Source organism: Carlito syrichta, unplaced genomic scaffold (genome assembly GCF_000164805.1).
Source record: "Carlito syrichta isolate Samal-C Ts95f unplaced genomic scaffold, Tarsius_syrichta-2.0.1 Scaffold303338, whole genome shotgun sequence".
In the NCBI taxonomy this organism is placed as follows: domain Eukaryota; kingdom Metazoa; phylum Chordata; class Mammalia; order Primates; family Tarsiidae; genus Carlito; species Carlito syrichta.
In genome coordinates, this window is record NW_007247434.1 from 264,124 (window position 1) to 289,043 (window position 24,920).

Consider the following 24,920-nt stretch of genomic DNA (forward strand, 5'->3'; position numbering starts at 1 on the left):
CAAAAAAAAAAAAAAAAATTTATATATATATATATATATATATATATATATATCCAATAAATTGCACTGCATTATTTAATCTCTACCATTATAATTTTATTTATTACATGAAGCGTCTGTTTTCGAAACAAATGTGCAAAATAAATAATACATTTGAATAAATATAAAACTTGATGATATATCATTTTCATAACTGTCATATGTGTGGCAATAACCTAGAATTTGAATCAAAGTAATTATATTTGATAATAAATAATAAAACATTATTTTTTCAAATGCCTAATTTCTCTAACTTTTCTAATGCTAACTTGGCCTATGACCTTTATTAAAAATTTGATAACCTTTTAAAAAGCAGGCAAAAATGAACGCATGTGCCTTTAAAAAAATTAGTAAAAATTCTATTTTGAAAATAGAACAAGGCTACAATTATTCTTTTTAAATTATAGTCTTGTGATACAAGTCTATAATCAATTCAATAGGAGAAAAAATAATCAATTTAGCAACAAATTTAATAAAGTCAAAATGATCGCATTGATTTTACTATGGTAGGTTATTAGGTGCTACAAAATGCCAAATGTTAAGAGAAGTAGTAGATATTTCTATCATTCATTCAGATATTTAACGGGACAAAAAGCAGAGAGCTATTACTATAAGTGACATAAAGGGAAGCCATCATTAATTAAAAGAATGGGACAGTGTTTCTAAAAACCTGTACATCAGCATTTATGGTAAAATCATGAGTGATAAACACATTAGCCATATTGCCCTCTACAGAAAGAATTAAATCCTCCTGCCTTCTTATGGTGTCCAATAGCGTATTTTTCATATTGTTCTTATGTAACTTATCAAATCATACTTTCCAGTTTGCCTGCTTCCTCTGTAATATTGTGTGTTTATAGAATTTAAGAATAATGTCTGGTTTATCTTTCCATTACTCATGCTTGAAAGATCTGGTCATTCTACATGGTGGATTTCTAGTGCTTATTGGAAAGATGGAGGAATGGGTAGATGGATGGTTGAAAAATATTAACTAGTTTGCTCACACAATGCATGGTAGACATAATCTATACTTACAGATATTGCTTTTTTGGTTTCAGAGGCCCATTGCATATTTTATCTTCACTGCCAGGAATCATGCATGCATTATCAGCCCCTATGACATAGATTTCTTCATTGCCACTAAATTTTGTCTTTCCTTCTGTACATGGAGGATTAGGAAAGCCTTCGTTTGTAAAATATGGCCTTGCTTTATTAAAATATGCATCATACCACTTTGTTACATTTCCATCATGCTGAGCTATTTTCAGAAGAAAGAGTATTGATTACAAGCAACATATGAATGCATTTTCACATTTGTAAATTGTGTTTTGATAATTACGTGAGGGAACTCTGGATGTAACAACAGTCACTCTGTGAACCATTATACTAGTATCCATAAATACTAGTATCCAGAATTCATACATCATATATTTTAACTAAGCCTTTTCTTATATTGCTGAAAAATAATAAATAAATAATTTTATTTATAAAGATTTTAGTAATAAATGATTTGGGGCATAAGTAAATAATTGATACAATTAATTATAATATTGACAATCTATTAATCTCAAGAGTTGCAAGGTATTGGGACTCAAACTTCTATTACTAACTTTGAACTAAAATTTTTTAGCAGTCAGCAATTCTCACTCCACAATTTAAAAGATAAATTGACATTTAATGATACCTCCTGTCTCTGCCACAAGAACTTGTACATTTTTTATTGGTCCATGATCGTCATTGTAGTAACATATTGGCATTCTGATTGTAATTGTTGTTGAAGTCACAAGCAGTTTTCCTGTGGCATCATAAATAGGGGTTGGCTTGGTTTTTGGTCGTGCTGGAGCTGTAAATAAAGAAAACATATTGCTACAAATTTTTTTTGTATGTTTCTGAAGGGAAGAAAACTCATCTTAAATTTTCATTTCATGCCGATAATTTACAGATAAAATGACAAATGTAAACAACAAATTAAACAGAGTTGTGTTTGGATACAGCAGATATTGAGCGATTGATATCCCCTGAAGGTATGATTATGTATTTGAGACTTGCCTGAGATAATGGGGCCCATGTGTGATTTTCAGACATCTGACTCCTCTTTACATGTTAACAAAATTCAATCTATATATGCACTCACTCACATATCCTTTTCACAAATGCATGGAAATGTTTACATCTTACTAATATTTTAGTGTGTTTTCTTCTTTTCTTTTACTTCCTTTATCTGGTTCACTAATTTCTATTCTAGTCACACATCACTGCCCCTGCAGTCAAACCATGCCCAACATTTGGATGACAGCCTCTCACATTCTTCTCCATGTTCACATAATCATATAAATAGTCATACACAACAAATTCTGCCCACTTGTTAATTTCTCTAATGAGGCTTTATTATGTATTATAATCACCCCACATGTTTTCCTTGTTTAAATATGACTTGTGTAAATTTTTCCAAGTAAGTGCTAACTTATTCCTTTTAATGACTATAGAAAATATCATAGTGAAGTTGAAAATATTTATTTAACCATTCATCTGGTGACAAGAATTCACTTTTCCTCCAGTTTTTGAACATGTGCTATGTACAATTCATTTTCTTTACTGGTCCTTTTAGTTCTATGAAATAGATTCCCAAGAGCAGAATTTCTGGAACAAAAGGCATATGAATTGTTAACTTTAATAGATATTGCCAAGATAACTTCTAAAAGTTCCTAATGATTCACATTTTGCCATCAAAGTATCTCCAAAACAAATATTCACAGAAGCTCTATTTGTTTCATTTCATCATATGTGTATAATGAAATGAAGCTATATATATGAAAAAATATATATTACTTAAACAAATTTCAATTTCCGTATTTTAAAATCTTTTAAAAGAATATCTCAATAATGCCATAACATTGGCTATATTGTTTTCATTTTGTAGATGAAGAAAGCTTATGTCACATAGCTATCAAAGGTAAATATCAAGACTTGAACCAAATTTGTTTGACTTAGTTCTTCTGTTCACTCTCTTTTGAATATCAGACTTAAATGCAAACATCTTACTTGAAGCATCATTTTGAGTACTCAGAGAATTAAGACTAAAATGAGATTAGATGTGTAAGAGGTCTGCTAAGGAAAACATCTGTGAAGAATTAAGGGATAGAGAGTAGGAGTAGGTGACGAGAGGCTTCAGATCACACATTACAGGTATAACACCTCAAAAGGGGAGAAGAAAGAAAAGATCAGGAGGAATACTTTTGAGATTTAGGAAGCTTTGAGACTCTTCCCAGCCAGGCCCCTGGGAAGACTCCAAGCAAAGGTTGCCTGTTAGAGGAACCCAGCATTGGACATTACTATCCAACTTCGTATTATCGGTCAAATGCAAATTTAATGAGACTACTACTAACTCAATATTCATGTCACTAATAAAATCATGTACCAGCAGAGAAAAATTAATTTATCTAGGACCCCACCACTGCCACTCTGCACTAGTCATAGGTCTGCCTACTGTAGATAAGGAGGGAAAATCAGGACTAAACGTCCTGACATGGAGATGGGAAAAGCTTCTGAAATGTGAAGTGTCACTAAAACATAAAAATGATGTATCTATTGATATCTGCACACCTATATATCTGCCACTGGAAAACAAAGAGAAATTAAAATGACATGACTCACACTCATCTTTGTGAAGTCATTTTGTGAAATAAATGGTATTTTTGAAGACATTATATATGTGTACATTCCAAAGTACATATGTATCCATTAAAATCAGACAAATAATACTTATAAATAGTATTGAAATATAGATTACTCACTGAAGAAAAGATAAAATGTATCAGCTTCACCTAACAATGAATAATATTTCTTATTTTTAAAAGTACAAGTTCTAAGAGTTTTTCAAAGATTATCTCCTTTAAGCCTCACAACATTCTGTGAAGTAGGAACTAGTATTATCTCCATTTTGCAGGCTTATAGAGGTTAAGAAACTTTTCTCAAGTCAAACAGATATCAAGTGGCTATTCCAGGATTCAATCTCAGTGGTTTGGCCCTAAACTTAGTTTAATGCTGGCAATTTAAATCCCTGAGCTCTTCTGTCCTTGCCAAAGATTGAGAAAGGTTACTTTTTTGCTTTAGGAAAAACTAGGTCAAATTCTACTAAAGGTTCATTCACTTCCACTTTTTTACTCTTGCTGAAGGTTTTACTACACATTTTTAAATAGATGGAACAATTATTTGTTTTCAACCTAAGGAAGAGAAGGCACTATGATTGGCTGAATGACCCTAAATTTTTCTTAACAATTTTGTTTTACTTTCGTGTGTGTAAGAGGAGGAAATTTTAGTTATATTTTCTGTTAAAAAATACCTTCCAGGACAATGAGTTGATAGATCTACCTTATATTCAGAATCATATGAATAAATAGTAGTTCAGTAAACACTCAGACTTCCAAGAAAGACCGATCAAGGGCTCTGATTAGACCTATATAAAATCTAGTCATAGGAAACTTAAGTTTTGTTTTCAACAAAACATAAAATTTGTCTAAAAAATGTAAACTTAGAAGAAAATAAATCTAAAATGAAATATGGACGTTCTTTAACTAATGTTGCAATTTATATCGTTATTTAAACATTTTAACCATAGCTTTAATGTGTCCATTTTTATTAAATAAATGTTTATTATATGCATAGTCATAATTTAAAGGCCTGCCTATATTCATAACTCAAGTGTGGAATTCAAATTATAATCACTCTGTAATGAAGACACTAGCGTTTCGTAGGAAGGGAGTTTACGTATGTACCTTTGATATCCATTGTAATTCTCATCTGAACTTTTGGCCCTGCGCCAGCACCATTGATTGCATAAACCTAAAACAAAGAAACATTTTGTTACTATTTTAAAGTTATTGTTAATGTGTATATATAACTGATGATGGTGGTATGTAATTTTTAAAGGATTCTCTTTTGAAAAACAATAGTATTTTCTTGCACCCACTTAAATGAATAGTATGTAGGAAGAACATTAACAATGAAGTACTTCTTAAATTCAATTCTGGTGCTAAGCCCTGAGAACAAAAGCTGAATGACCTAAATAGCCCTGTCACAGAGATCAGGAAGGACTGTGGCTTCAATCTGAACTCTGTGGAAGGAACAGAGCAAGCAATAAAGCCACTACATCTAAGCTCTCTCTCCATCTATGCTAACATCTGTTCCTTCTTTCTGTAGTTAGGTAACTCTGGCCTTCTTTAAATCCATATTCAAGATCTTCTCTTTTTCATCATAGATGAAACCCAATTCCTTTAGCCTCCCAGTTTTCCTGTATTAAATCACCCCTCTGAAAGCTGGCCTTTATGCCCTTCTTCACCCCTGCCCCAAAGTACCTGATGCCATAACCCGCATAATGCAGCATATACACATAAAACATTTCTGTTTGTATATACAAAGGGTAATTTACACAATTGTGAATCCTTTCAATTAACTTTGTGCTTAGGAAGCTGTGGAAACAGAATCTTCTTGTATTCACTTTCTCTTGGTAGATTAAATACACACTATATTCTCGGTCAATTGCACTGTACTTAATAAACACAATTCAGTTTACAACATGTTATTGGGATTAATTAATTTGTTTTATACATTCATGGTCCCCCTTTCACACTACAGCTACTTTGTAAATGTTTGCAGTGAATTAAAATCATAATAATATATATGATATAGTATATATAGTAAATGAACCAAGACCATAAACTGCGGATTAAAATATTCAAAGGAAATATTTACTGGAATTTGTAAATTTAAAAAAGTAACTATTCAACATGAAAAGTGATGTTATGCTGTGTCCATTATTTTTATTTTTATGGTAAAAACCTAACACAAGTGAGATAAGTAAAAAAGTTGGGTGGTGTTTCTCAAATTGCTGTAAAAAGAAGTTCATTACAAACCTTGTTGAATACAAATGTGCAGGGTTTGATTCAGTAGGTCAGTGCAAGTGCTAAAGTTGTACATTCTAACAAACTTAAAGGCATTAAGGATGCTATAAATTGCACTTCTTCAACAGAGGATCTTTAAATTTTTTTGCATTATTAATTCATTGTATTTTAAAAAATTTTTCTATTTTCTCTCTTATTTGCAATAGCCAAGACTGATATCTACTCACTATCTACCTACCATAAATAACAAATATTTAATTCTCACAAACTTCTATAAAGAAGGTACTATCCCTATTACCAATGTTTCACATAAAGAAACTGAGGCACATATTTGCTAACACTGCACAGACACAGAAGTCAGTATTTGAGCCCAGGTTAGTTCATCCTCTTAACCACGACCTTCCCTCTAGTAGATTTTTCACAATGATGATCTGTTTAATGGGACATGCAACAAGAATCCCAACAAGATAGAATTTATAAAGACATAAAATTAAAATGAGGGGGAAAATATAAATATATGTTAATTTTATATATTATATACAACTTTTTAACAAAGTTTTGCTAATCAAATCAATAGTAATAAAGAATTAGTAGGCAGATTATTTACTAAGCTACTTCTAAGTTCAGGGTGAATTCTGTTATGCTTAAAAGATGATTTTTCTGAACCATATAATTCTATTTGAAAATTCCAAGACATGATACAAAAAAACAAATTGTGTGTACATGTATGTGTGCATGTATATGAACCCACACACATCTATGTCCTAAAATAGATAATTTAGATGAAAACATAAAATGCTATTAGCTTTTATTAATAGCTGTATAAAATGCATGTGAAGTGAAACACATAAACACATATTATCTTTGCCTTGGAAATTTGCTTTTCATTTATAACCACACATAGTTTTCTTTCAGTTAGAGTTATTTCTTTAGAGATCTCTGCTCTTTTACTTTTAATATGCATTTTCTTTTTCCTTTATTCTATTTCTGGATTTCTACTATTATTGTGCAAATTTCTTGGTTAACCGCATATTTCTTGGTTAACCACATATTTAATAGTACTTGTATTATAATAGGAGGCAATTTCATTTCTCCAAAATTATTTTTTGTCAGGATGTCAAACAATCTCACAAAAAGATATTAGAAATGTAATGTGTATATAAACTACAATATTTTGAAATGTTGCATTCATAAACTGACTTTGTCACTTAGGTAAATAATTAAAACCTACTGATACTTACACTGATATTATATGTATGTCCACCTTTTAGTCCTTCTAACATTGCAATGACTGATGTGTCTGTTTCCTGGATAATACTGAGGTTGTGAATCCGGACAGCAGTAGGATCATCTTCTTGGTAAACCAAAGCTTGATATACCTGGATATTTCCATTAGGTTGAGAAGGAGGAAGGAATGTTAACTGAAATTTTGTAACTTCATCTGGTATCTTCTGAAATGTCACATTGTTTGGTGGATCCTTGGGGGCTAAAATAAAATATTCAACAATTAACAAATTCTTTTGAAAAAATCTCTTTTTGATCTCCAAATAAAATTCGTTTGCTTCAAATTTATGCTTTTAGAAAGTATTACATAAATTATTGAAACATTTATTATAGAAACTAATGGCAGATGTATCATAGAATCATTGACATTTATAGTTCACAGAAACTGTAATGGTGACCCAGCTTGTTTATTAATCTTGCCTTTTGCATGCCTTTATTAATTAATTAATTAATTAATTTTTATTTGGTTTTAGTTGGAGTCTCACTCGGTCGCCCAGACTGGAGTGCAGAGGCCGCTCCCGGCCACCGCAGCCTCGACCTGCTGGGCTCCGGTGATCCTTCCGCCTCAGCCTTCCGAGTAGCCGGAATTTTTGGATTTATTGTAGAGATGAGGTCTCGCTGCCCAGGCGGGTCGCGAACCCGCGGGGTCAGGCAATCCACTCACCTCAGCCTCCCAACGGCGCGGGATTACAGGCTGAGCCACCGAGCCCGGCTACCTGCCTTTATTTTTATACATAATGTATTTCTATGGCTTTATAATTTTTTTATTTTAAGATAATACAGACTCAGAAGAAGTAGCAAATATAGAACACACAGTCCCATTTAGCTTTTCCCCAGCTTTCCCTAGAGGTCACATATAACCGAAGTTTAATATCAAACCAGGAAATTTATACTGGAGCAATACCATTAACTAGACTACAGATTTTATTCCAGTTTCATTACTTGTTCATGCTTTTGTGCATATGTCTGTAGTTTTATGCAATTGTATCTTATGCATGATTCCTGTATCCACCACCATAAATGAGATACAAAACTACTGCTAAAACTACACGCTAAAGAGATTCCCTCTTACTATTATTCCCTTTATACAGGGTGTGCCAAAGAAATGTAAATACATTTTAAGAGATGTTATCTATGTATTATTTTTTGAAGTTGAGTTAAATTACGGTAGCAATGTGTAGTATGAGTTCGCTCAACCGTGCTTCTGCCATTTCCTTCAGCTGTCCTGTCTGTTGCATGGTGACGCTAGTTTACGTTTAATTAATGCCATCTTTTGAGCGAACGTCATACTTAAAATGTGCATACATTTTTTAGCACCTCATGTATTTACATTACATGTCTCCCCATAACACTAATCGCTCTTCCTTTCTACAGTTTTGTCACTTTGAGAACGACAGCAGCATAATGACCTTGAAGTACATCAAGGTTGCTGTCTGCGTCAATGGTACATTCTGTTTTATTGCCCAGTAGTGTTCTATTTTATGGATGTAGCAGAATTTGTTTAATCATAAAAAAAAATTGGGCCAGGCTCGGTGGCTCAGCCTGTAATCCTAGCACCTTTGGAAGCTGAGGCAAGTGGATCGGCTGAGGCAAGTGGATCGCCTGAGCCCGTGGGTTCGAGGCCAGCCCAGGCAACTTGGCAAGACCTCGTCTCTACAATAAATTTTTAAAAAATTAGCTGGGTGTGGTAGCGCGCACCTGTAGTTCTGGCTACTTGGAAAGCTGAGAAGGAAGGACCACTGGATCCCAGCAGGTCGACGCTGGGGTGGCTGTGAGTGTGCCACTGCACTCCAGCCTGGGTGACAGAGTGAGACTCCAAATCAAAAAACAAAAAACCAAAAATTGGAGGTTGCTTCCAGTTTTTCTTATTACTAGTAAAACTGCAATTGGCATTCATGCACAGATGTTTGTGTAAGCGTAGATTTTCAATTATCTCTGATCAATGCCCAAAATGGGTCATGTGGTAAGTGCATGTTTTATTTTATAATAGATTACCAAACTATTTTCCAAAGTGGGTAGTGGGTATATACCATTTTACATTTCAACTAGCAATGTATGAGATGTGCAGTCTTTCTACATCTTTGCCATCATACCACTATTTTAAAATTATTATTTTGTATGTTCTAGACATGTGCAGTGATATCTTAAAGTAGTTTTAATTTGCATTTCCCTAATGGCTACTGATGTTGAAAGCCTATCTTATTGTGTATTTACTTGTCAACAATACCTCCTCTGTGGTGAAATGTCTGTTCATGTCTTCTGCCAATGTTCTAATTGAGTTTTTAAAGTGCAGAGCTTTAAGAGTTCCTTATATAGGATAGATATTCAGCTTGTTTCATATAAGTAAAAATAGCTTAACATATTAAAAGCTAAGCATCAAGAAATTATTACAAATATATTATATACATGAGGATAATAAATGTGACTATATACATCAGTATCTTTCCTCACAGGTAGGTAGGATGGGAGAGAAGTGCAAAAAGCATAATTGGGAAGTAGATACCTGTGATACTTGGCAGAAAAATAGAAACAAATGGAATTATGGAGTGCTGAGGATAAAATTTATCTTGTAATTTGGAACCATTACTTTATAGGCAAATGAATAGAGAATATAACATAATTTAAAAACTATCTGAAAAATATTTTTACCTCCCATACTTACCTTACAGATAGCAACAAATAAACTATAGCAACACTTCCCTTCATCTGCTCTGTCCAATGACATATCTGATGGCAAAGAATATCAGGAGTCTGAAGGAGGATGGGGCAAACAATTTCTGGGATGTTGACTTTCTACATTTAATTTTTATTGGTTACAATCTTATTATTCATTCAGACCCTGTGCGAAAATCTCTATGGATTCTGATATTTATCAAATTGCTATATAATAAAACGCATCACTTAACTAAGTGAAGAAAAGAGTCATGATAAATATGACTTGGATTCTAATTTTAAATTCTAGATTATTTAATAATAGAGTATTGTTACTTTAATTTTCATCCAAATCATGGGACAGAAACAATTCAAATGAAATTTTAGATAAAGTATTATTGACTATAGACAGTTGAAAAAATTATCTCTTAGGGAAGCTAACTCAATTTCTGAAACATTTAGCAGATTAAATAAGTGGAAGGAAATACAATTGGGTACATTTAACCTGTTTCTGAATTTTCAAGAATTGAATTTCAACATAATTCTACTTTATATAAAAAATGTACATTGAAAGCTTCACTGTTGTCAATTGCACTGAATCAAGGATTTTTTATTTTTATTTATATGCTTTTAAAAATTCTCATAACACATATTCTTTTTGAGTGGAACGTGAGGAACTGTAAGAAAATCAGGTAACTCTCATTCCATTTTTAGAAAGGACAAAAAAAACTTCTTACCTGATTCTAAAGTAGTAACAATCACTTCGGCACTTGACTTCCCTTCTAGATATGCAGCACTAACGTTTCCAGTAAATGCAGTGATCACCACAGAATATCTGGTGAATATTTCTAAATCTTTAATTTCTATGGTTTTGTTTTCTTCATTTGACTTGATGAATGAAATATTAAATTCATCGTTATCTACCTATAAGAAAATATAAGTAACAATTAAGGGAGCAGCTCTTGATATCCAAAGCACCAAAACATAACAATAAAAGCTACAGGAAGTATATTTATCTGGCCAAGATTTATTTATTTTATGACCCGATTGCCCTGAGATATTCAAAGTGCTATCATAATAATTTACTAATTATGAATTGTTTCAATAACTTTTATTACAAGGCTACAGTAACCAAAACAGCCTGGTATGGGTACAAGAATAGGCACATAGACCAATCAAACAGGAAAGAGAATCCAGAAGAAAAAAACTTCTTCTCTCAACCAACTCATCTTTGACAAAGGCACCAAAAACAACCATTGGGGAAAAGGAGATCATATTTAGCATGGTCTGGGAAATGGTGCTAGGAAAACTGGCTGACCACATGCAGAAGAATGAAACTGGACTCCTACCTATTAAAAAAAAAAAATTCAACTCTAAGTGTATCAAAGACCTGATCATAAAACCTCAAACTATAAGAACCCTAGAAGAAAACACAGGAAACACCTGTATGCACATCAGAGTAGGCAATGAATTATTGATCAAGTTCCCAGAAGCAAATGCCATAAAAGCTAAGATAGACAAGTGGGGCGTCATCAAACTGAAAAAATTTTGCACAGCTAAAGAAACTATCAAGAGAGTAAAGAGACAACCCACAGAATGAAAAAATATTTGCAAATTATGCATCTAACATCGAAGATCTATAAGGAACGCAAAGGAAATGAAAGGAAAACAAACAACCCCATTAAAAATCGGGCCAAGAACATGAATAGACACTTTTCAAAAGAAGACATACAGGTAGCCAGCAGATACATGAAAAAATGCTCAGCCTCACTAATCATCAGAGAAATGCAAATCAGAACTACAATGAGATAACATTTAACCGCAGTAAGGATGGCCATCATTGATAAATCAAAAAACAACAGATGCTGGCATGGGTGCAAAGAAAAGGGAATGCTTCTACACTGTTGGTGGGAGTGTAAGCTAGTTTATTCTTTATGGAAAGCAGTGTGATGACTCCTGAAAAAACTAAAAGTTGACCTTCCATATGATTCAGCAATCCCTCTCCTGGGAATATATGCAGAGGAACAAATCATTCTACAAAAAAGACACCTACACACTCATGTTTGTTGCTACACTATTTACAATAGAAAAAACACAGAGCTAAGCCTACTGCCCATCAAAAGTGAACTGGATAAAGACAATGTGGTACATATACACTATGGAGTATTAAGCAATCATAAAGAAGAACAAAATCACGGATTCGCAGCAAATTGAATGGCGTTGGAGACCGTCATACTCTATGATCTATCATAGTAAAAAAGAACTGAATACCACATGTTCTCATTCAAAAGTGGGACCTGAACATTAATCCCCTTAGCACAAGGGAGGGATCGGCAGTCACTGAGAGCTGCTAGGGCAGAAAAGGAGAGATGGGGGGCATGTAACAACACAAAGGGTGCCTGGTCCTATGCCAGGGAAGTGAGGGCCAGTTGGAGACACAAACTTTACCTGCATGCAGTCTACTTGTGTAGTTAATCTTTACTTACACCCCACATCTCTATAATAAAATAAAATTTAAAAAATAAAAACAATCAGCCAATCATGATCAATCAACCCATCAAATGAATGAGCAAAAATCATTTTTGCAGTCAATGAAACTCTACTTTTCACTCCAACATTTTGTAGAAGAAAGCACATAGGTCGGGGTACTCAATAATCTAGGGTTCAAATTCCAAATTGGCTTCATAGTATGTAACAAACCACCTATACTCTCTGTATCTTACTTTCTGTGTATGTGAAATTGAGGTGATAACAACTATGCATAGTGTTTTGTTGAGATTTAGAAAGAACCAATATAAAGTAGCTAATACATAGATTTTGATATTTTTAACCACTACCTACAAAAGAAACATTATTTGTAACATAATGACAGAAGACAGATGGATGCATAGAGATATATATGTACTTTATAACTGAACACAATTCTCAAAAATATACCTTATTTCTGAAATGACCTTTGATGATTTCTGCTCTTTTAATTTTATTTCCATTTATTTAAAAATTCTTGTCATGATTACAGTTTGAAAAGCTCTGATTTAGTACTCTGCATGGCACTGGATAAAGACTCCGTTAAGTGCAGGTATCATAATTATTAAATGTGCACAAATGAGTATCCTTAGGTGTATTAAATATAGCAGTATGATTTGTTTATATATAGCAAGTCTTTGATGGAGGTTCTGGCCTACTCACTCTAGAGTATAAGCATTGATAAACTTTCTGTCACTATGTACAAGGGCTTTTCTTGAGATAACCGTGAAAACATTCAAAATCCTATCATGCATACTAGTCTCAGGTACCTGAACCAAACATTTAAAACCTGGTTTTATACAACTATAATACTATTAAGTTCACTTTCAACTTGACCTTCCCTTATAACTTTGAAAGATTTTTATTGTTGTTGCTTGTTTGTTTTTGGTTCAAGAGCTTTAAGTGCTCTTTTCTAACAGCTTGTATATTCTATCAATACAATGAAACCCTTTTATTGATTTGCATATGGCATACTTGTATTGAAAATACTGTCCTGGAAACTCTTGTATATATGTATAAAACATTGTCCTGGAAACTAACGTATATGTGAATAAAATTAACTCAAGAATTTTTTTTAAAAAAAGATGTTGCGGTTGGGCGCAGTGACTCAAACCTGTTATCCCAGCACTTTGAGAGGCTGAGGCAAGGGGATTGCTTGAACCCACGGGTTTGAGAACAGCCTAGGAAACTTGGCAAGACCTCATCTCTACAATAAGAAAAAAATTAGCCAGGCGTGGTAGCACGCACCCGTAGTTCCAGCTACTTGGAAGGCCGAAGCAGAAGGATGACCTGAGCCCAGTGGGTAGACACTGGGGTAGCCATGAGCATGCCACTGCACCCCAGCCTGGGTGATGGAGTGAGACTCCAACTGAAAAAAAAAAAAGATATTGCTAAAAGAAACACAGAAAAAGGCTGATAAATAATGCCAGCATTGCAAACAAATAGATCATTCCCACCTTAAAAAAAGAGCAGTGGAGGGAAATGTCTCTAAAATGGCAGAAAAACAAATCACCATAGGAATCCTATTGATTAGGAATAGGTGGCATTGATGGAAAGTGTTCATGTATTGAATTAGCTTTCAATATTTAAATATCACATAAAATACGACTTGTGGAATTTTCCTTAAGATTAGGTTTGTTTTCATATTGAACAAATATTATCTAGAGATGTGCAACTGTTAACCATATGAGGCATGAACCACCCTTTCACCAGAGCCCTACCCAGTTGGCTTCATTTTGACTACTGGTTTGTGTCACTTATCTAAGTACAATAGTTATTTGAATTCTGATGTTATAAGTTGAGGTGAATTCCTTAAGATTCTATAGCTACTTAATAACTGAGATTGAATTTGAGTCCAGGTCTTTCAAGAGTCCAGAACTCTACACTGCCACAAGGTCACTGGGCTTGATCTTATACATTAAACTAAATTATACTCTTCCAATGCCCTACATTAAAACAACAGATAGATATCAAGTAGCCAAAATATGACATGAAATTTGTGTGATCTATTGTATCTTTAAAAAATATTTAACAAAATCTAAAAAAAGTTCTGGATCCTCAAACTTGGCAAGTACAAAAGTTCATTGTCTTTCTTTACTAAACCTACTCCAGTTTTGTTGCTGTTAACCATGACTTGTCTACTTACCCAGGACTGAAACTTACCCAAGAGTTTTTGACTCCTCATTTTCCTTCAATCAACTCCAAGTGTTTTTGCTCATATTATGTTTGATGTCTTTCATCATTTTTGAAACATGACTTTATATCCCATATGAGTAACTAGACTGATTCTCCTTTTCCCGCCCCATTTCCTATTTTCTCTTCTTTCCTACCCTATATTTACCATTTGCCAACCTGTGTACCCCATTCATTCTTCAAGTTTCAGAACGAATTTAACCTGCTTTGTAATTCTCTTCTATATTCTATGTCTCCCATAACAGGAGCTTTTATTACTTTGTTAACTTATATTCTCCAAAATAGTCATACCTCACACTCTATAAATAGCTGTTTATATTCCAGTGTCTCCCACTAGAGGGTGAGTTACTTAAAACGAGAACTTTAGGGTGTTTTTAATCCTTGTCTTGGTGAACAGAAGCTACTGAATAACTATTTGTTAAGTGAAAAAATTAAGGGAACAATGAAAATGCTCACGAAATGAATTAATTTCCTGTAGAATCATTCAGGATAATTTTTGTGCCCGTATATCTTTATCTAAGATTGTCAATTTTGTTTAATTTTTTTTTTTTTGAGTTGGAGTCTCACTCTGTCGCCCAGACTGGAGTGCAGTGGCCGCTCTCGGCCACTGCAGCCTTGACCCCCTGGGCTCCCGCGATCCTTCCACCTCAGCCTTCCGAGTAGCTGGAATTACAGGCACGCGCTACCACACCCGGCTGATTTTTGATTTATTGTAGAGATGAGGTCTCTCCAAGTTGCCCAGGTGGGTCTCGAACCCGCGGGCTCAGGCAATCCACTCACCTCAGCCTCCCAAGGCGCGGGATTACAGGCTGAGCCACCGAGCCCAGCTGTGTTTAATTTTTTGAAGGAAAGTGTTTTATGTCTTGTGGCTAGCATCTTGCAGAGGACAGAGCACACCATGAGTCCTAAGTGCAATGATATGAGTTCCTCCTTGGCCTAGGAGTCAATGATTCTTGAATGCTGATAATCACATAAATATGAAATGAGCCACAGATAAGCTCTATCAAATTTGTTCATTTCCTCATATCCAGCACCTACCACATTCTTGGCACATTGGGTGTATATTTTAAAGTGTGTGTTGGAAGGAAGGAAAGAAGGAAGGAAGGAAGGAAGGAAGGAAGGAAGGAAGGAAGGAAGGAAGGAAGGAAGGAAGGAAGGAAGGAAGGAAGGAAGAAAGGGCTTCTATTAGTTCCAAAAATCTTAGGAAAACTGTGAAGTACTAGATTCTGTTTGAATCTGTTCTTGCTGTCATCGATCCAAAGGAGTTTTGGTGAGGTTATATGTATATTGGCAAATTACATTTGCTATTTGATGACTTTTTCTCCTGTCACAATATTGTCTGTTGGCTAGTTTTGGCCACGTCTTGGCTCTGCAAGAAGTTATTTATCTTTTCTGTGCCTTGGTTTTCTTTTATGAAAAACAAAGGCAGTAATGTTTACGTATATAAAATGTTGTTAGATAAGACATAATAAGATACTGCATATAAACAGGTAAACAAGGAATTGTATAAAATAAGCAATTAAAATATTAGTTATCTTCCCATCCCTCTCTTCTCTTCCCTTACTCATTTTTAAACTCAGCAAGAAGGCTAGGATAATGAGATTACCAAAATCAAATCACTTTTTAAAATGTTTTATTTTTTCTTTCTTTAAGCACAAATTCCAAGGGAGAACCATTTTCATTAATAAAGAGCCTTTCATTTGATAGAGTGCAGCTTTATTACTTTATAATTTGCTTTTAATGCATTTTCCCAGGGCATTCATCATTCACGTTAATTATTTTTGGCTAATTATGCATGAAAATCTTCACAAATATGGTCTACGAAAGGAACTGAAACTAAAGACTGAATGGGAGTACAAATGCATCAATAATTCCTTAAATTTTCTTTTAATGATGGCCGGTCTTTTGAGATAGGAGTATCTCCATTTAAGAACTATAATAAAGACATAGTAAAATATAAAAGTTAGACAAAAGACAAATAGAGGCAAAGAGAAATCAAGAGAAGAGTTCACCAAAACTGCCTAATTAAATGCATTACATGCCACTAGAAGAGAATGGTTCTCAAGCCCAGCAAAACCCAAGGAAATGTTTCCAGTTCTTATTTTAGCGAACAATTCTGCATTACCTATGCTGCTGAGCATCCTATCTTAGGTGAAGGGCTTGATTTTCATGCCTGGATTTCTGTCTGAAATAATGTCCACTCCAATTCAGTTTCTTCAATGGCCTTTTATTCAAATGTTTGTATTCCCCCAGCATGGTATCCTTAGGCCCTCATTTTACTTTGCACATTCCATAGTAAATCTCACTGACTTCTATCATTTTGACTGCATTCTAAATATTAACATTTCCCAAATCTGCCAGTCCAGAATTTCTCTCATCTCCAGATCAATATTTTATATGTTTGTGTGGTATCTTCATCTTGAGGACTCCCAGGCGTTTCAAACTCAATGTGTCTGAACTCATTCTTTCCCTCTACAGATTTATTCTTCTTTGGAATTTTCATATAACTTACACTCAACCTTGATTCTTCCCGTCTACTCACCATTATGAGTTAGTTTATTTTTCACCAAATCCTATAGATTTTAATCACTTTTCATTCCGCCCACTTGCTGCATTTCCTCTGTTCTTATCTTTCCTTGCTCGTTTCCTCTTACAGTTTTCTACCTTCTTGCCTGATTTTGCACCTCCCACACCACTCTCTAACTATCTTTTACAGTGCAATCATACCAATTCTGTACAATAGAAATCCATAGTACAAATCAATACCCCACTGTCCTTAACATAAAACTCAAACACTGTGACATGTTATATAGTCAGCATCCTGGTCCAGCCTCATCTCTTAGCAATCTTTTTTTGAATGCCACAACTGGGCTGACTGAACTACTAAATTTTTCTTGAATGAAGTTTACTCTATTATCCCTCTATTCCCATTTTCCATTCATGTTCTACTCCGGTTATTTTTCAAGATTTAGCTCTGTTGTTATCTTATCTGGGAGATATTTTTACTAATTCTTTGTCTTTTCTCATTTAGTATTATAAGTCCCTTTCCAATGTATTGTAAACCATATATTTGTATTACTACCAATTTAACCTCTTGTTTATATATATGTATACATATGCATGTACAAGTATTTGTAAATAATCTACCCTCTGAGAATAAATATAATACCAGGTTACTAATACTTTATTAAGCATTTACTATGTGTCGGACAATGTTCTAAGTTCTTCATGCACATGAATTGATTTAATCCTCATAGAATCTCTGTAGTTCATATACTATTATTAATCTTTATTTTACTGATGTAGACACAGAAACACAAATAGGTGAAGTAAGCTGCCTGAGGTTTAACAGAGTCAATCGTCAAATGTAAACAGTCTAGTCCTAAAACCTGTGTTCTTAACCATGTTCTGCACTGACTTTTAAAGAAGGTTAAGACATGCCTTACCGATTTAACATCGATCAGATAATACGTTGGTCCAGTAATGACAGCAGGTTCACTCCAGTTGATGTTGATGCTAAAAGGTGATGTCGCTACCACATGAACATTTTCAGGAGGGCCATCTGGAGCTACGACAACAGAAAATCAATTATCTTGCTACATTAGAGTTAGTATTTGCTACAGTACAATAGGAGAAAAGACCATGAAAAATGGATAGGCATAATGATTAGTTTTACGTTAATTTATACTTCACAGCATGTTATAGGCATTAGCAAATAAAAAGATCTAATCCTTTAAAACTATTTACTATATTTGAAGGACATTCACATTAAAACAATAAAATTAAACCACAAATACATGATTTTAAAACTTGAAATAATATTTTGAAAAGAAAGTATTACCACTGCTAAAATAAATATTTTTAAATAAATAAATATTTTTATTTAAAAATTGTTAACCTAACAATGCTATTTTAAGAGAACTATAGCAATAAAATATTTGACTACAGAAAGAGAATCAGAGGAATATAGTGAAAAATTAAAACTGATGTAAAGGAATTATGATGAAAATATATTATCTTACAACAGTAAATTGGGCTGGTTTTACTATTTTCACTAAGGGTAATAACAGGAAATAGATTATCCAATTTCTCTGATCTATTATTAGAAAATAATCTTCAAATATTTCCAGGATTCAGTAATTTTTAACAAATCAGTTCATTTGTTCTACTTTCCTAATTTGCTGGGATTTTTTTTCCAGAGTGTAAAACAAGAGACATATTAAGAAATTTCCTGTTGAAAACTCGTATGTGTAAGTGTTCAATTTGCAAAACCACTCGGAATAGTATACTGAGACAGATTTAGTGGCAGTTAGTGTGACATAGACATTATGTTGTGCACATCTCTGTCCTCCTAAGGGTCCAAGTCAATTCTAGTGACACTGAATATTGAGAGATATGTATTTCACAATGCATATCTCTGATATGTAAAATATTTCTGATTTTTAACCTATATGGTTAACTTCTATGGGATTAAAAAATGGGCAAACATGACTGAACAAGTACTATCAAATACATACTGAGAAGATATAAAGAGTAAGATAAAGCATTTCTTTCCTCAAATAATTTATAATCTAGTGAGGTCAACAAGTTGTATGCCCTTGGTCAAAAAAAAAAAAGTCTGAACTTCAATTTCTCCATCATATGAATATTTTATAGTGCATTAACAATAATTATGAAGAACAATATGTAAAAATGGCTAGTTCAGTGTTTGATATATTGTTGTCAATTAATAGGATATAATAACGTGTGGAATAAAAACAAGGACTAACTAGAAATAATCTACTATAAAAGGGCAAAGTATGTATACAGATGGGGCAATGAGGCAAGGTGACCTTGCATAAAGAAGGTGGGAATTGCACCAGGCATTGAAAAATGAGAAGGATTTCAATAGATGGAAGAGCAGAGTTAGGGCCATTTCTGTACTAAGGGGGATCATAACAAATCCACCAAGACATAAACAACAGGTTCCACAGAAAAGATTGTATCACTGTGAAATTGCTTTTTTTGGTAAAATTAAATTTTCTTCTTCTTCTTCTTCTTCTTCTTCTTATTATTATTATTATTATTATTATTATTATTATTATTATTATTATTATTTTGAGTTGGAGTCTCACTCTGTCACCCAGTCTGGAGTGCAGTGGCCGCTCCCGGCCACCGCAGCCTCTACCTGCTGTGCTCCGGCGAACCGTCCGCCTCAGCCGGCATTACAGGCACGCGCTACCACGCCCAGCTAATTTTTTGATTTATTGTAGAGATGAGGTCTCGCCTGCCCAGGCGGGTCACGAACAATCAGCCTCCCAAAGGCGCGGGATTACAGGCTGAGCCACCGAGCCCGGCAAGTTTATTATTTTGCAAGTCAAAAATATTACTCTGGGAAGGGTTAGATAAACGTTACAAGAGAAAGACTAGTGTTCATAGAGGAATATAGAAGGAACAAATCTCAAATAGTAATTTGGGAACTAAGGTAAGGAGTACTTGGTTTTGTTTTTTTTTTTTTGAGTTGGAGTCTCACTATGTCGCCCAGACCGGAGTACAGTGGCCGCTCCCGGAGCCTGGAGCCGCTGGGCTCCAGCGATCCTTCCACCTCAGCCTTCCAAGTAGCTGGAACTACAGGCGCGCGCTACCACACGCGGCTAATTTTTGGTTTATTGTAGAGATGAGGTCTCGCCAAGTTGCCCAGGCAGGCCTCGAACCCACAGGCTCAGGCAATCCATTCACCTCAGCCTCCCAAGGCGTGGGATTACAGGCTGAGCCACCAAGCCCGGCTTGGTTTTTATATTAAATAATTTGGGGCTTATTCTTTGAAAAAATGGGAGGCTACTGAGGTTTTTGAGAAATGAAATATTTTTCCAATGATTTAGGAAGACAACTCAGGTAATTGTGTTGTGAAAAAAGTAAATGCTGTGAACCACATTGAGTCTAGATAGGCTATTTCCAAAAGGCAGGTAAGATACGAGACCTTAAATTAGAATAGTGACAGTGGGTGTAGATAAGAGAAGATGAAACCTGGAGTCACTCATAAAATTTAACAGAAAGAAGTCAGGGAAAAATGAGGTGTGGATGCAAATTAAGATACAGGAAGTACTAAAAGCTAATTCATGTATTAATACTGGGTGAACGCTGATGGTTCATAACAACAGAGTTCAGGAACATATTCTGGAGTTGGTGGGTAAGACTCTGGGGGAAAACAATACATTTGAATTTGTGTTCATTGAGTTTGAGAACCTGAAAAAGACTGAGATTCTTACTTGGTAATTGAAAATGGGAACCTAGAATGAAGAAGATATGACTTAGATGGAAAAGATTTTAGGTTTTTTTTTTTTTAATTTCAGATAACTTTTTACAACTTTGGGGACATTATAAATATGGTTAGTATATGTGGGTAATAGATCTGGTTCAAGTGAATCACATCCTCTGAAGAGGGCCAAAGTTTTATTTCACCAGATTAGAATATGTCTCTTCCAAAAATCACGTGTTGAAACTTAATGGTCAATGGTATGGTGTTAAGAAATGGACCTCTAAGAGGTGGTAGGTTATGAGGACTTCTCTCCTCATGAGTGGGATTAAAACCTTTATAAAAGTAGCTTCACAAAGCACTCACCTATCTTGCCCTTCTGCCTTCCATAATATGAGGACCTCTCCTCCTGAGAACACAACCCTTACCGCATAACCACACCTGTCTGCACTTTCATCTTGGAATTACCAGGTTTCTTGGACTTACCAGCCTCTGGGACTATGAGAAAATAAATTCTGTTCTACAAATTACTCAATTTCTGAGATTTTGTTATTGCAGCACAAAAAGAACTAAGAAGAGGTTAATAGCAGTGGCAATCTCCAAACTATGAACGAGTGATTGCTATTTAGAATATATTCCTTGGGAATATAATAATGTGTGATAAATTAGGTGCTCAAGTCAGTCTATAAAATATCATTTAATAATAACAGTAACATATATTAATAATGGCATTCAAATATAACTATAGAGAAATATAGGAAATATTCATAAGGAAGTTTCTATGGGTAAAGGTCTTTGGAGTAACACACATATTCTTTGTGCTTATTATTCTCCCGAAAATTGTATGATAATCTGAACACAGATAACCCTTGCTCAAAGATCCAGTTCGTATTTCCCAGGAAAGCATCCAGGGGAGAAGGAGAAGAAGGGATGCTCCAGAATTCAGAGATATGATGAGCTGAGAGGTGTTAATTATGATGCCTGAGGTGGGTACATAGTTTCTCCAAAAGCTAAAGTAGAAGAGATCAGGGACATATACACACACCCTGCATAACTGACATCTTCAGTCTTATTCCTTCTAGTTTTATTATACCAGAAAAACTGCCTCGAATTGTAGCCTAAATCAATTAGGTAATTATACACAACATATATGAGCTTTGAGAGGTCTCCTGCCACCAGCATAATATATTATTATTGGGTGACTCACAGAATAACACATTCTACTTTAAGGTTGCCAATTCTCTTGTCTTTCCAGATTGGATATTCCATGAAAACGTTATGCCCACCTTCTTCTAAACAGACTGCAGCTCTGAATCTCTTTATCCCCAATGTCAAATGAGAATTAAGTGGGTTTGGAAACCAGGTACACTACTGCTGATCATTATTGCATACTCACCTCATGGACAAATCTGCTTTGAAAAAATATTTTGTGAGTTTCATTGACCTATCTTATACCTCAAACTTTATAAAAGGGGATGGGCTAGAAGCTACAAATATTTATTAAAGTCCCTTGATGATTAATGTTTTTTTAAATCTGACTTTGAGCTCTGGAAGAACCATTGTGAAGAAGAATAATTTTCTGACAGGTCACACATTTCAAGTGGTATTAAAAAAAGGAAAATATCTTAGAGTTCTTTTGACTTTATACAGAAATGTTTAGCTGACTTTTAGAAGAAATTTATGCATACATTTAGGCCTAGGAAAACAAAAAAGATCACATACGTGAGCAAGGTACATTTGAACCTATCCATAAAGCTTCTAGTGTTTACTTCTCTTCTTCATTTAGCAATTGCTTATTGAACACCTATGACATGCCAAGCACATTGGAGGTGCTGTGTTTAAGAAGAGAACCAAAAAGATAAAGACCATGAAATTTCTGTTTAATGGCAGCATACAAATAATATATAAATATATTAAGTAAATTAATACACAATACACAAGTAAATTATATACCATGACAGGAAATATAACATGGCAAAAAATGAAGCAAGATAATGGGAATTGGGGTGTTTGGGGTGGTTACTATTTTAAATATGGTGGTCAGATAGGCCTCACTAAGCAGATAACATTCATATAAAGATTTGAAGGAGGTGAGGAAGCATGGAAAGTTTGGAGGAGGAGTAGCAGGGAGGAGAAAGGCTGGTACAAAGGCCCTGAGACAGGATTATGCCTAATTGTGTTATAAGAATAACAAGGATTTCAGTGAGACTGAAGCTAAGTGAATTGGAATGAGAGTCAGAGAGGAAAAGGGACCAGATTATGTAGGATCTTTAAGATCAGTGCTAAGGTCTTTGTAAAAATGGCTACCATGGACAAAAAGACAAGTGCCATAATTTATTGTCATGAACAAGGAGGGTCCATGATATATTGTAATCTTTGGTATATAACTCATACCACAAGAATGGGCAAAAATTAGTTAGATCAAAAGAGAAATGATCTTCTCCAGAATCTATGTGTTTCATGTACCCCTATAAAATATACCAGCTCAGTGCTGTTGGTACTACACTTTGAAATCTAACTCATTCTAGCAGGCATGCAAAGTGGTATATTATTGTTGCCCAGATATCATGAAAAACTTGCTGAGAATTTTTTGTGACTAAGACAGTTGGGGAGATTTTTCTTTGACTATATTGATGGTAGTTTGTGTTTGGAAATATTTCTATATTCTGCTCCATGGTATGGCTCTTTGGGGTCTCAGATGAGGACAGATCTAAAACTATTTACCAAGGACAACTTTGACTTGTGAGTATGTCTGTACATTAGCTCAGAAAGCAGTATAATGCCTTGCTTCAACTTCTCTTTCACAGTAAAATGTCAACCCTTCAATCATTCCTTTAATATTAGTCATCAAAGCCCTCATCAGGGAGAGCTGACTACCCCAAACAAAGCAGCGAGAAAAGTGACATTCAAAGATCATTCATGACACAACTAATCATCCATACTACTAAATATTTTATGTTCCTACACTGTTCAACAAGATAAAAAGCAAGGTACTTAGCTCCTTGCTGAGCTGTGCTTTAATGCATTTCTTATACTTTTCCCAAAACCATTGTTCCTCCCTTTTTTAAAAAAAAGAAACAATCACTCTAACTGTTGGCATTTTCAATAAATGTGTTGATAATATTGCTTGGTTTTTTTTACATGTTTCCTGTGTAGAATTTTTGTGAAAAATTTCTCTTGGAATATATTTTATCAACTTGTATTCTTGAAGGATTAGAACTTTAAAATCCAAACTCAAAAATTGAAGTAAACATGTATAACTGAATATTTATGAATATATTATGTGATAAATTGTACTCTATGTATATAATATATAACAATATATTTTATCTAGCTAGAGCAATGAAAGATAAATATTTGATTAATTCATAGATGTTTAAAAAGAAAGATTTAGAACACCAAAATGCTCAAGTCTATTATGCAACAGCATCAGCTATTTTAGTAGCATCCAATATTATGATGTACTTATAAGCATATACAATTTTTAAGTTCTTTTAGTTAATTTTCCTATACAATTTATCAAAATCCCAAAAATGCACAAAAAAATACATCCAGCATTTTCTTTTTATCACAGTATATAGTAGGTCACATAAAAGTTGCTACACAATTTTAATTATGAATGTCGACTACTAAAATAAAGGAAGCTGATAGCAACAAAGGTATGAGAATTCGAAAATATGCCCGCTTAAAAGCTTTATAACTTATAAGCATCTATGGGAGACTTTGTCTCCCCATAAACTGTCACATTCTGATTTAGGATTGTTTGTGAAATGAATCTAGTCAGTAATGGGCCAAGATATCACTATACCCTTTCTCTTATAAATCACAGCAATTTACTCAGTAGGAATGATCTATCCTTATTCTCTCATTCCCCATAATCCAATCACTTCCTCTCATAAGCACTTTTCCCCTGGTTTTCACCATAATGCATTTTCTGTAACTAACAACCATCATTTCCTGATTATCATGCTTCTATCCTTGCACAGGAATGTGAGTCTTATGTGGGTCAGGGTCATCTTTCCCATCCATCTGTGTCTTGATGCTAAGTGTGTTAGCTGAAAGGTGAGTCTGGATAGACCATCATTTTGCCT

The 24,920-nt window shown here is 34.3% G+C and overlaps 1 protein-coding gene across 1 annotated transcript in view; it reads right to left on the minus strand.

The window, feature by feature from the left end:
- The window catches only part of PTPRQ (protein tyrosine phosphatase, receptor type Q), a 219,468-nt gene that overhangs the window by 62,755 nt on the left and 131,793 nt on the right, over positions 1-24,920 (minus strand). Inside the window, exons 27-32 of the mRNA XM_008058431.1 lie at positions 18,041-18,162; positions 10,613-10,799; positions 7,181-7,425; positions 4,815-4,881; positions 1,724-1,882; positions 1,075-1,297 (exon numbers count right to left, since the gene is read on the minus strand). Of these exons, the coding sequence (XP_008056622.1) occupies positions 1,075-1,297; positions 1,724-1,882; positions 4,815-4,881; positions 7,181-7,425; positions 10,613-10,799; positions 18,041-18,162 (1,003 nt within the window). The remainder of the gene's footprint in view (positions 1-1,074; positions 1,298-1,723; positions 1,883-4,814; positions 4,882-7,180; positions 7,426-10,612; positions 10,800-18,040; positions 18,163-24,920) is intronic.